Raw genomic sequence first — 13985 nt, forward strand, 5'->3', positions numbered from 1 at the left:
CCTTGTCCGGTCATTACCGGGGAAGGCGAGGCTAAGCTAATTTGACTGTAGACATGTGCGTAACTTGTGCGTAACTTGCTACAGTTATCGTTTGTTAACAAGCAGGTGCTGAATACCTGCTCAAAGATAAGCTACATATCTCTTCAATGTCTGATTCGGGGAAATGAGAAGTGAGGTAGGTATTCCCTCTGTCTCTCTGTGCAGGTTGAGGAACTGACTTTCTTCACAGGGACTCAGGGTCGCTTGGGGACCGGTCCCGTCTTGTGAGGGAAGAGGGAGTTAACCTCTCACTAAGGGAGGGGTTTGAACCAGAAAAGCCAGGTTCACATCTGCTGAATGACTGTGGAGGGGCAAGATGTCCTAATCTAAGCCCTAAAATTCCTCCTTGTTTGAACAGAGTTCTAGCGCTGTTGAATGCAGGTCTCCTAAATAGTGCATAGCTTTCTGAACTTCCTGGAGGAGACTAGCAGTTTGTACTTTAAGGCAATCTACTTCCTTCTCTGAGGCTACTTGGCTCTGAAAAGCAAGACTGGTTTGCCTGTGGAAGTTTAGAAGCAAACATCTCAGCAATGAACTTTTGGATGCGGTCTGAGCATTGCAACTGTCATTGAGTAGTGAGTCTATTTTATTCCTACACTCACTGGAATTCAAACTGCTGATGAATTCAGGGTAGCCAGGCTTTAGGCTCTGTGCTAGGGAAGAAATAAACTGCTCTACACTGGGGTTCTCCATTGTTCTCTGTGGAACGGAGGGGGAGATGAAACACGTTAGTGTGGTTACTGTGGTGTTGCGTGGCAGACACCTTGTAGTGTAGCCGGGGCAGTACACTTATCTAAACCAACACTGTGTTGGCCTAAACTGTGGGGGGTAGCTATCTACGGAGGAGTGGGTAGCAAGACACATCTAGTGTCTCTAGTGGGCACAACAAATATCACATGCACTAACTGATATGCAGGGCAGTTACAGTCAGGGGATTAAAGTTTACACGGGCTGGAACACGTGGTAGTAACAGCTAGGTAGGGAACTTTAATTTTTCACAGGGCTGGTAGCAGCTGTGGCTCTTCCTCAGGTTCTACTCTTACTGAGGCTGAAATGAAAGGCAGAATCAGTCAGGTACAAGCTCTGTTTATCACAGGGATGGCTGCACGCTGTGTCTTAAAGAGTGCGTTAGTTACAGCAATTTACGACTAGTTTGACTAGAATGCATTGAATCTGTCTAATTCAAATGCTGAACCAAACTCTTATTTTTCCTACAGGGTAGGTTTGACTCAGAATAACTAGCAGCAACAGCAAACTCTTAAGGTAACTCTATGAGGGCTTGAAATCAATATTCTCAAATTCTTTAATTTGACGAATAAATCAATTTCACCACAATGTACTTTGTAAGTACAATTGGATGTCTATTACGGTTGCAAACTAGTGGTATAGACTTTTTGGAAAATTTTAGACTGAAATCTAAAAAGTTTTATCGGCCAAAAATATATGCTGAAATATTAATATCGCACAATTATGAATCATAATCAACAGTACTACGCCTCACATGGGGAACCATTTTGTCAGGCTCCACGTTGTAGGGTGTTACAGTTGTTTAACTGCATTAGTTTAATCAGTTAATGGTTATCAAAATTTATAATTATCAAAAGATAATAGAAAAAGACTTTAATTAATATTAAAGATCCTCGGTCACCACCCTTAGGGAAACGATAGCCAATAATTGATTGATCAGTCTCATAAAATTACACTAAACTATTAATTCAGAAGTCAAATTAATAATTAACTGAATAACTACAACCAAAATTATTATTAATCGCTGAAGTGGGAGCTTTGGAGTTCTACATAGACGAGGCTGGTATCACTCACTCTTATACAAAATTAAATAGGCCAACATATATAAACACAGGCATTTATTAAAGAGATATAATAAAGGCAAACAGAGGAAAATACACTATATACAATCTAACTGAAAGGAACTAAGCTAGAGGAAAAGGTGTGTGTCTCTGTGTGTGTGTGTGTGTGTGTGTATGTGTGTGTGTGTGTGTGTGTGTGTGTGTGGTGCGCGGCACGCGTTGGGGGTTGCGTTGTGTCCTTTGTCCTCTGACCAGATGTTTCAGGGTATGAAACATGTGTTGGTGAGAGACAAAGAGCACGGAGAAGTGGGAAGGTTTGAATCCCTCTCCTCGTGTGTGTGCTAATGTTAAGGCCGAATATGTGTGTGTGTGATCTTAGATTAACGGTGCCGTTAAAAGCTAGTTAGTTGCATGCAAAGACCGTGTCTGTGTGAAGCATAACATTACTAACATCACCTTAGCACTGTCTGAAAGACTACAGTTACTACAGTAACCTGAGTTAATCAAATCAACATCACAATACCACAAGAACCTGGGGTCCGAGGGAATCTGACCAATGAAGGGACGGTGTTTGGGCATTTATTGCTTCCATGCCACACCTTGGCAGCATTCTTGGCCCCCTGCTGAGGGGTCTGTTATCTGGCGGGCCCTTTTTCTTTGTCTTTAGTCACTACAAGCAGGCTTTATGGCTTACATAAAGGCCTCGCTGTAGTAAAGACCATTTTCTTTGTGGCTATATTCCAGCATTTCCCTTTTGGTCCAGTTAAACACTTCAAATGAACAAGTTCATGTTTAAAGGTCTCCTTGGATCCCAAAAGTTAGCATATGCAGCAGTGCAGCGGTAAGGGACTTCCTGTGTTAGAAGAGAAAAGAAGAACAAGAAGAAGAAGATATACGATATTGATCCCCAAGGGGAAATTATTATTTTCACTCTTTTTTTTTATACACACACACACAGGCTGAAATACACACTTTCATGCACTTGTGGACATGCAAACAGGGAGACAGATGGTGGAGTGATGGGGCTGCAACATTAACAGCACCCCATGAGCAGGCTTGGGGTTAGGTGCCTTGTTCAAGGGCACCTCGGCAGTGCACAGGAGGTGAAACTGGCACCTCTCCAGCTACCAGTCCACACTCCATATTTTGTGGTTTGTGGGACTTGAACCGGCGACCCTCCGGAAAAGGTCCTTGTTGCAACAATCCTCTGATACTTTGGTCCCGTTGACAAGGCACGGCTCCCGAACGAAGTTTGATGTTGATTTTCTGCGACTGTCAGACTGATGGAAAGTTGACTAAGATTGTTCTCAGCGACTAACAGTTAAGTGGACTATTAGGGGGCGGCCCTGATATTGACCCAAGGTTGGCAGGTCTTAAACAGTAACGGACATAATGAGCTCTCTTTAATGGAGGACTTTTACTATGAAGCAGCTGCAAGAAGTGGTGAGTTTGTAATAATAACTAACTACAGGCTGATCACTAAAGTTTATTGGTGTTGAAATTAAAGGTACAGTTGTTTCATTTCAGACTGAATGCTGAATTCAAACAGAAAATACAACAACACTTTTACTGTTCTCTGTGACCATCTGAGCTTCTACACAGAGTCAGTGGACACATCTTGATATGTTTCAACTACAGTCAACAAATCATTGTACTTATGAAGAAATGTCTTCACAGAGAGAGGAAGAGGAGTTGCTGTGTTTTGTGTCAGGACGTCCTGAAGGATCCGGTCTCTACCAGCTCTGGTTCTGCAGACAGTGCATCACCTCATACTGGTACCAGTCTGCTTCATCAGGAGACGCCTCCTGTCCCCAGTCTGGAGAAAGACCCAGAACAAGACAAAGTAAGACTGTATACCTGTCTGCTGATGTGTTAATACATTAGTTGTGTCATACAGTACGGCCATTTAACACCTTTATACATTTAAATGTAGTTGCATGTTTTTTCTGCTCCAGCATACAATTCTTGTCCTTGTTCTCCTTTGAGAAAACATATTGACACATATTGGTTTTATGATAGCGCCCCCTGTCTTTGCATTAAGCAGTCAGTATGCTGTTTGTTCTCTGTGTGCATAGATGGAGATGGAGAACTATTAAACTCTGTGTAAAGCAGTAACATCACTGTTCTATCACAGACAGACAGCGGCCTGAGACGCAACAAGAGCCACAGACTTTAAACAACAGCTCACATTGGAGTTCCTGCTTGTGACTGCTTCTTCTCTAACTTACAAACACACATCGTCCTGCAGACTGACTTGTTGAACAAGTGACCGAATAACTAAAGCAAAGTGCACTGCTAACATTATTAGGTAGCTAATTAGCTTATCAGTCTCAGCACATTAAACAGCTTAAACTGTACTGTACTTACACTGTTGGCCCTCAGCTCGTAAACAACAGTTTTCAGCATGTTTGCTTACTTTGTCTTTGTGCCACATTGTGTCAAACTGTGAACACGTGCATCTCCACTGCAGCCTCATAGCAGGAAAAAACTAGCTGTTGGTGTTCTGATGGTAGCATCATGGTCAACAGGGGCCAACCTGAGATCCTCCTCCCTCAAACAAAAGCCACGTCTGACTCTAAAGTGATCAACACTCCCATGTGTCTGTGCTGGAGACCAGAGAGAAAGATCTGTTTCTAAAAGTCTCTCTATGTTCAGCTTTCAGTACTTTCATTTAATATGTTTTATTCCAATCTTTGAAAATAATCAGAGGATTGTGAAATTGTCTCCCATTTCTTCTTCTCTTCCAGCAGATGGTGGTCTGCAGGAGCTTTTAGATGAACATAAGATCGGTCTGAGGAGGAGATGTGAACGTGTGACTGAAGGAACTGATGAAACAGGAAGTGGAACCCTCCTCAACAGGATCTACACTGAGCTCTACATCACAGAGGGACAGAGTGAAGAGGTTAATACCCAACATGAGGTGAGACAGCTTGAGACAGCTTCCAAGAAGAAGACCCTCCATGACGCTCCAATCAGGTGCCACGACATCTTTAAAGCCTTACCTGACCAACAGAGACACATCAGAGTGGTTCTGACGAACGGCGTCGCTGGCGTTGGAAAAACCTTCTCAGTGCAGAAGTTCACTCTGGACTGGGCAGAGGGCTCGAACAACCAAGATGTCAGTCTGGTGGTTCTGCTTTCGTTCAGGGAGCTGAACCTGATCAAAGATGAGCAGTACAGTCTTATCAGGCTGCTCCATGTTTTCCATCCAACATTACAGAAGGTCACAGTAGAGCAGCTCGCTGTCTGTAAACTTTTGTTCATCTTTGACGGCCTGGATGAAAGCAGACTTTCACTGGATTTCCACAACAATGAGGTTGTGTCTGACGTCACACAGAAATCTTCAGTCAACGTGCTGTTGACAAACCTCATCAAGGGGAATCTGCTTCCCTCGGCTCTCGTCTGGATAACTTCCAGACCTGCAGCAGCCAATCAGATCCCTCCTGAATGTGTGGACAGGGTAACAGAAGTACGAGGCTTCACTGACGCCCAGAAGGAGGAGTACTTCAGGAGGAGAGTTAGTGATGAAGATCTGTCCAACAGGATCATCTCACACATCAAGACCTCCAGGAGCCTCCACATCATGTGTCTAATCCCAGTCTTCTGCTGGATCACTGCTACAGTTCTGGTCCACATGTTGACTACAGACCAGAGAGGAGAGCTGCCCAAGACCCTGACTGACATGTACTCACACTTCCTGCTGGTTCAGACAAAGAGGAAGAAGCAGAAGTATGATGAGGGACATGAGACGAGTCCACAGGAGCTGATGGAGGCTAACAGGAAGGTTCTTCTAAAGCTAGGGAGGCTGGCGTTTGAACAGCTGGAGAAAGGAAACATCATGTTCTACCAAGAAGACCTGGAGCAGTGTGGTCTTGATCTCACAGAGGCCTCGGTGTACTCAGGAGTTCTTACAGAGATCTTCAAAAGAGAGAGCGTGATCTTCCAGAAAACAGTCTACTGCTTCGTTCATCTGAGCATTCAGGAGTTTCTGGCTGCAGTCTACATGTTCCACTGTTACACCAACAGCAACACAGAGGTACTGAAGGACTTCCTGGGAGAAGAGTATGTTAATCCAACTCTGGATGACTTCCTGAGGGAAGCAATGATGAAACCCCTGAGGAGTGAAAATGGCCAACTGGACCTGTTTGTTCGCTTCCTTCATGGCCTCTCTCTCGAGTCCAACCAAAGACTCTTAGGAGGCGTGCTGGGTCACACAGACAACAGTCCAGAAACCATCCAGAGAGCCATCAACAACCTGAAGGAGATAAACAGTGATTATATCTCTCCTGACAGAAGCATCAACATCTTCCACTGTCTGACGGAGATGAACGACCACTCAGTCCATCAGGAGATCCAAGAGTTCCTGAAGTCAGAGAACAGGTCAGAGAAGGAACTCTCTGACATCCACTGCTCAGCTCTGGCCTACATGCTGCAGATGTCAGAGGAGGTTCTGGATGAGTTGGACCTGAAGAAGTACAACACATCACAGGAGGGACGATGGAGACTGATTCCAGCTGTGAGGAACTGCAGAAAGGCTGTGTAAGTCCAGATGTGATTAACAATATAAAGCAACGTTGAAGTCATCAGTATTAGAGTCAATATACACAATTTACACACACACACACACACAATATAAAACTTCCACACTATAAAAGTTTTCCTAAACTAGTATTAAACCTGCTTATTGAACACATTAGACGTGTTACAATACAAATGTCTCAAATGCACCGAGAATAAGACAGAAATCATTTTTGTGTTTATAGCTATCAGGTCAGTGAACATCTTCTAGTATCTTCTATCGTCTTCTGTCTTTCTTTGGGTGATGGAGGTTCGATACAAATCCAGCAGACAAACCTGAGGGCTCAAGAGTTTGTGCTGGAAATGTCCTTTTTTACAGTGTATACAGTGTATACAGTCTTCTCATGATTTGTGTTGCTGTGGGGTTTCCCCCAATAAAATATGATGTTATTTAACTGAAACTTTGCATTTTAAACTATTATCATTCCAATATTTGTCTTTAAAAACCCGACACAGACGCCAACACCACGGGTATAAAAAGCACAGTCCAAGCGTGGTCACTGAACAATAACAGGATTTAAGCAACTGATGTAGAGTCGAGAGTCTACGGGTCACTACGGATGACGACAAACCAACCAACTGAACAAAAACAGACAACCAGGCTCCCGCTGCTGCCGGTCACTGCGTGTCCATGTGCACATAAAGTGAATATCAACATACCACAGTCCATATGAAAAGACAGTGAATGTCTGAATGAATGAATGAGTTTGATTTATAAACACAGTAAGGAAGCTCTCTCTCTGCTAGTATTTGAATGGACTGCTCTGTAAACAGTGGTATCTTCCAAAGCTGCTGATGTTCAGTGATAGAGAGCGTTTTTGTCTCATTGTTCCTCTTTTCCATCTGGTCACCATAATGTGAGAAATTATCAGTTTACAAACTGTCAGACAGCATGTTTCCTTTCTGACCATTTCACATCAGGAACACTAAAGACAACATATGCAGAGCGGATAGCAGCACACATTTCCACTGTGGTTTTCATTGAATCTGCAGCCAGAGTCTTTGTGTATTTAGCAGCTGATTTCCTCAGACAGCAGCTCATTACACGGTCAGCTCCTGGGACGGCCTCCAGGTTCTTTCTGTCAGTGAAGGAGAGCTCAGCAGGTTCATTTTATCATCACCGAGCTCCAAAAAGAAACAATAGTGTAGATGTCTTGTTTCCAAAACTTTTACTTCAGCCAGTTGAACTTCGTACAGTATAACGGGTGGATCTGTACTCAAATGGCCACAAGGGTTGTTTAAAACGGGACACTTTCTATTTATTTCTTATTTTATTTTGTTGAAATACATGTTTCATTACTTTCTTAGTCTTTGACTGAAGATATTTGATAGTTAGATGCTGCAAAGATAAATACCGGCAATATTAACTTTATTTGCAACGTTTGGGTACTAGACCTTCATCAGGCAAATGGTTCATGACAATGTGGAGCCATCTTAAATAGGGTGCTGCTACAAGTCTGCAAACAGTCCCCACGTGCAGTAGGAAGCTCCTTGTATGTGATTTGGAGTCTGTCACGTTGTAAATTGATGTTGGTCATTAATGCCTTCCTACTGCAAGTGGGGAATGATCATATTTGAAAAACTCAATAAAAATTCAAACCAGATTGTTGTTCAACATGTCCCCAGGTACCGCTGAGCTAAACAGTGGCCAGTATGTGGGACCAGTCCACTTTTTCATAAAGATCCTGATCTCATCCTCACAACATCTTTCCTCGTAATTACGAGATAGTAACTGATAATTACAACATGTCTAAGTGTTTTTTTCTTTTGTGAAGGCAATGTGCTTCTGTAGCTGTTTACATTCTCCCAGACACACTTTAAAAAAATGCACTGCAGAACTACTTTACTGGGTTAATAGTTATATGTAAAAACTGCGTGTATTGTTTATTTTATTTTATTGTAATATAAATGTAATATTTATATGTTCTGTGTGTTTGTGGCATGAAGGGGCTATAACTTACATTTAAACATATTGTGTTAATTATGAATGTTGAATGATTTCTGTGTCTTTCTTTGCTTTGTAATCTAAATGCAGTCAGATTCTGTTATAACGGTTATATTCTCTGTATTCACAGACTGTCTCACTGTGGACTCTCAGGCACTCACTGTGAAGTCATGGCCTCAGCTCTGAAGTCCAACCCCTCCCATCTGAGAGAGATGGACCTGAGTGACAATGACAATCTGCAGGATTCAGGAGTGAAGCTGCTGTCTGCTGGACTGGAGAGTCCACACTGCAGACTGGAGACTTTGAGGTCAGTTCATGTTTTTGCTCTGTGTATACCAAATATAACAGAAGTTTTAAATTTCCTTCAGTTCTTTTGCTTTCTGGGTTTGTCTGAGCACAAATCACAACAGCTCTTGTTTAAAGTCTGTCAGTCTGAATGATTTGGCTCCAGATTTCGTCTGTACTCAAACTGGATTGGTGTTAGAACACTGTAGGATTTATTCTACAATGTGCTGCAGAATGAAATGAGTATTTAGTGAAACACTCGGGGCTGAGGACACGTTCACTGTGTGTAGTACATTCAGTGAGTTAGGATCCATCTGAGTGAGTCAGTGAATCACTGCACGTTGGCTCTCAGCTGACTGAGAACGGATTGTTTGAGGAAGTGATTCAGTACAGTTCGTTCACCCAAAACATTTGTTCATTCAGACGAAACGTATGAATGTAATGTGATCTCTGATTCAACACACTGTGAGTTCTCAAACTCTGGAGACAAAGTTTTATAACACTGGAAATATTAACGCTGCTGACATTGTTAGTGTGAAACTAATATTTCAGACAAGAAATTGTTGTTTTCAGAAGTTTCTAATTGAAATATTTAATGTTAAACCATCGTTAATACTATTAAACCTTTATTCCACACTGAGGATTCAAGCACACAGATTTTATGCTGATTCACAATGAGCATCTTGATGAGCTTCACATTTAAAACATATTTAATATCATATTAATCATTCAACAGTGGTTGATTCTCTCTTAATGGTTTCATTTTCGCCTTTCCCTCATTTGAATGAAACAGAACCGTGTTTTATTCTCGATCAGACAAGAACAAACATGAATGAAAATAAATAGTTCAAAACTGAACCCCAAATCCCACAAAGTGGATTCTGGAAGAACCTGTACACTGTACCTATTGTAACTGTGCTTTTTTTGGTTTCCATTCAAAGTGACACAACATGTACATTTAATAACAGATAACAGATGTATATTGAAAATCAATACAAATAAAATCATAATGAAAGTAAATAAAAATAAACTAGATCATACAACAGATTGTCCCCATCTACTTCTGTCCCCCATGATCTGTGTACATACCGAGTGTTTAAGACACATTAAAGGCACATTTACACAATAACACTAAATATGAAAAATACACAAATACAAGAAGAGAATTAAACACAAAAACTAACAAATTGAATGAAGTATAAAATTAACATGAATACAATAAAGGTTGCAATAAAACTATTGAGGAGACAGTATTTAGTATTAACTCCTCCCACCCCGAACAGATACAGCTGATCCAATCCTAATCTAAAGCTTTTTCTAAACTTGTACATTCTAAACCTTCTTCAGCTCTGAACAGATTATTAAACACTGAATGATTTCAAGCAGGAAAATTGTCTTCTAAACTCACATCTTTTATTCTTTATTCAGATTGAGTTACTGCAGTTTGTCAGAGATCAGCTGTTCTTCTCTGGGCTCAGCTCTGAAGTCCAACCCCTCCCATCTGAGAGAGCTGGACCTGAGTCACAACGAGCTGCAGGATTCAGGAGTGAAGCTGCTGTGTGGTTTTCTGGGGAGTCCACACTGTAGACTGGAGACTCTGAGGTCAGACACCATTTTTTTATTTCTGTGCTGAGATGAATCTGATGTGAAAGTTGTGCTGACAGTGAAGTGCAGACATAAGGCTGATATTATACTGATCCACACTGAGTATCTTAATGCTAAAGTCTGTTTTCTTCTTCAGTGGTTTAGTCCATTGACTGTGGCAGAGCAATGTTGAGCTCTACATTTAAAACCTTCATATAACAAGAAGAATCTACACTGAATAATTCACTGTGAACCTCTTCAGCTCTTGATTTTACATTAAAGGTCACCTTGTGGTTTTAAATCATCCATAAAAATAAATAAATTAACACAAAAAATAAATAAATAATCTTTATTTCAACTATCAGACAATAACAAATATATTCAGTGTTTTTTGAAGCTGTATGATGTTACTACTGACTGAACTGTTTAATTATAAACTCACATCTTTTATTCTTTATTCAGATTGAGTGAGTGCAGTTTGTCAGAGATCAGCTGTTCTTCTCTGGTCTCAGCTCTGAAGTCCAACCCCTCCCATCTGAGAGAGCTGGACCTGTGTAACAACAACCTGAAGGATTCAGATGTGAAGCTGCTGTCTGATCTTGTGGAGAGTCCACACTGTAGACTGGAGACTCTGAGGTCAGTAGAGGGTCTGAGTCAGTCCATGCTGGTTCCAGCAGTCTTGGACTAAACACAGATCCAGTATTTGCTGCTTTCCTCAGTGAAGCTGTGAGAGGAGAATGGGGACAGGCTTCAGGATTGGACAGACAGACAGACAGAGAGACAACAGTCAGCCAATCAGAGAGCCAGAAGCTTGTTGTGATCATGTGTTTGAGTTGATGTGAAGACGACTGTTGTTGTTGTGTTCATGTGTTCAAGAAATAAAGTTCTGAGATCAGTCTGACTGAAGCCTGCAAACAACCATCATTACATTTAGTGACCATGTGGTCTTTGTACAGACCAGGACCTCTGCTGGAGTCCAGTACCCACAGCTGATGTGTTGCTGTTCAGTCTTTGTATGAACATGTAGGACCTTTAACACCAGATATATATCTGTCCATTTGTCTCTTGTTTGTCCAAATAATTTGAATATTTAAACATTTGTCCTGTAAGATTTCAGATGAAACATTCAAATGTGACTGAGACTGTGGTTTTTATCAGATTTGAACCCTAAAAGCAGTAAATGCATCATTCCGGGAAGTGATTTATCTCTGCTGTCCTCTGTCTCCTTCTCTCCTCAGCTGTTGGTGATCTCAGTCAGACTTTGAGCAGTGAGGAAGGAGGTTGTGTTGGAGGATCCGCTGTGTCCTGATGATCCAGAGAGGTTGAAGCAGCAGCATCAGCTCTGACTGGGCCATGTTACTGGGAGGTAGAGTGGAGAGGAGAGCTTCATCCAGCAGTGACTGACAGAGGAATCGCAACCAGTGGAGACGACTCTCAGTGCTGCAGTCTGAACTGCACAAACATGATAAATGATAAATGATAAACAATAAAGGATAAAGATAAAAGTGCTCCAGGATCAGTAAATCAGGATTTACACATAGAGATCAATAAAAAAAAATCACTAAAATAAAGCATCACTAAAATAAATAATAAAAATGCAGGTAAAACAAGAGCTCTGTGTTGTTCTATAACTTATGATTCTTTGGATTTAAGGTCTCTAGCTCTTTAGAAACACTTCTACATTTTTAGAATTAACAGGACACTGACCCTGTCCTACTAATACAAAATGTCCACCTAGTGTTGGTGTGTCTTAATATCAAATGTCCTCTTGTTGCACAAAAACCAAAACACACGCATTGTTTTTGTTTTGTAAATTTTCTCTCTGAAATTCTCCTCTTTGAATTTAAAATACATTTACAATACTTCTACTTTATTGTATATATTAAATTCAATTCAATTCAATTTTATTTGTATAGCGCCAATTCATAACAGAAGTTATCTCAGGACACTTTTCAAATAGAGCAGGTCTAGACCGAACTGATTATAACATTATTTGCAGAGACCCAACAGTACCACCATGAGCAAGACCTTGGAGACAAGGGCAAGGAAAAACTGCCTGTTAAAAGGCAGAAACCTAGGACAGATCCGTCGGCTCTAGGTGGGTGGTCGTCTGTCTCGATCAGTTGGGGTGAGAGAGAGAGAGACAGAGAGAGAGACAGACAGACAGACAGGTGCACAGCCACAACAGTAGCAACAACTACACTAGTGACTAGTAGTGACTGATGATGATGAACATGAAGAAGACGATGATGACGACAACAGCAGCGATGGGGGACAACGAGCAGCGACAACGGCAACAACAGTAACTGTAGTAATAATAATAATAATAATTACACTAATATCAGTGATATTAGCAATGGCAGTGAAGCAGGACCATGGCAGGAGGCTCCACCAGGATCCATGAGAACCTGCGAGACGAGAAAGCATAGAAACTCCAGGGAAGAAGTGAAGTTAGTAACATGCATTAATGGGACATGAATGAGTGCAGAAAGAGAGAGAGAGAGAGAGAGAGAGGAAGACAGGAGCTCAGTGCATCATGGGAAATCCCCCGATAGTCTAGGCCTATAGCAGCATAACTAAGGGATGGTTCAGAACTCACCTGATCCAGCCCTAACTATAAGCTTTATCAAAGAGGAATGTCTTAAGCCTACTCTTGAATGTGGTGAGGGTGTCTGCCTCCCGAACCACAACTGGAAGCTGGTTCCACAGGAGAGGAGCTTGGTAACTGAAGGCTCTGGCTCCTGTTCTACTTTTAGAGACTATAGGAACCACAAGTAGCCCAGCATTCAGAGAACGTAGTGTTCTAGTGGGGTAATAGGGTACTATGAGCTCTTTAAGATATGAAGGGGCCTGACCATGAAGCTTTGTAGGTGAGGAGGAGGATTTTAAATTCTACGCTAAATTTTACAGGGAGCCAATGCAGAGAAGCTAGTACAGGAGAGATGTGATCTCTTTTCCTAGTTCCTGTCAGTACTCGTGCTGCAGCGTTCTGAATTGGAGGAGTTGCAGTAATCCAGCCTAGAACTAACAAATGCATGGATTAGTTTTTCTGCATCTGTCTATGATTCCTAATAACATTGCCTAAAGGGAGCATATATAAAGTAAATAGTATTGGTCCAAGTACAGAACCTTGTGGAACTCCATGACTAACTGTAGTATTTATTGAAGATTCATCGTTAACATGTACAAACTGAGAATGATCTGATAAATATGACTTAAACCAGCTTAGTGCGGATCCTTTAATGCCAATTTGATGCTCAAGTTTCTGTAAAAGAATATTATGGTCAATGGTGTCAAATGCAGCACTAAGATCTAATAATAGAAGAACAGAGACAGAGAACAGAGAAGTCCATTGTCGGAAGAAATCAAAAGGTCATTATTAACTTTAACCAGAGCTGTCTCTGTGCTGTGATGAACTCTAAATGCTGACTGAAATATAGTGTATATATTTTATATTTAATTATATTTTACTGTATTTCATTCTTTTATTGTATTTTCTTGTTTTATTTTTCATTAAATGAGCTCCAAATTTACCAGTCTTTCTAGTCTTCCGACCACTCAAAGCGCTTTTACACTACGTACCACATTCATCCACATTCACACAGCGATGGCAAAGCCCATCGAACAGAAACTAATGCATTGATACACATTCATACAACCGTCCGATTAGGGGTCGACCCGCTCTGCCTCTGTGCCACAGCCGCCCATAAAGTAATGAACAATCTGATAAAATGTATTATTCTGCA

The 13985-nt window shown here is 41.3% G+C and overlaps 1 protein-coding gene across 1 annotated transcript; it reads left to right on the forward strand.

Annotated features, from left to right (window-relative positions):
• Nucleotides 1-3512: 3512 nt before the first annotated feature.
• LOC127362062 (NLR family CARD domain-containing protein 3-like) lies at nucleotides 3513-13772 on the forward strand. The gene is made up of 6 exons (XM_051397331.1): nucleotides 3513-3690; nucleotides 4595-6386; nucleotides 8501-8677; nucleotides 10084-10257; nucleotides 10702-10875; nucleotides 11478-13772. Exons 1-6 carry the CDS (start codon nucleotides 3513-3515, stop codon nucleotides 11485-11487), a joined length of 2505 nt encoding a protein of 834 aa, XP_051253291.1. The 3' UTR covers nucleotides 11488-13772.
• Nucleotides 13773-13985: the final 213 nt, after the last annotated feature.

This window comes from Dicentrarchus labrax, unplaced genomic scaffold, assembly GCF_905237075.1.
Source record: "Dicentrarchus labrax unplaced genomic scaffold, dlabrax2021, whole genome shotgun sequence".
In the NCBI taxonomy this organism is placed as follows: domain Eukaryota; kingdom Metazoa; phylum Chordata; class Actinopteri; family Moronidae; genus Dicentrarchus; species Dicentrarchus labrax.

Coding starts and splice junctions, on each gene's coding strand:
- LOC127362062 (XM_051397331.1), top strand. CDS start 3,513: ATGTCTTCACAGAGAGAGGAAGAGGAGTTGCTGTGTTTTGTGTCAGGA. Junction 8,678..10,083: donor TGCAGACTGGAGACTTTGAG/GTCAGTTCATGT, acceptor TTCTTTATTCAG/ATTGAGTTACTGCAGTTTGT. Junction 10,258..10,701: donor TGTAGACTGGAGACTCTGAG/GTCAGACACCAT, acceptor TTCTTTATTCAG/ATTGAGTGAGTGCAGTTTGT.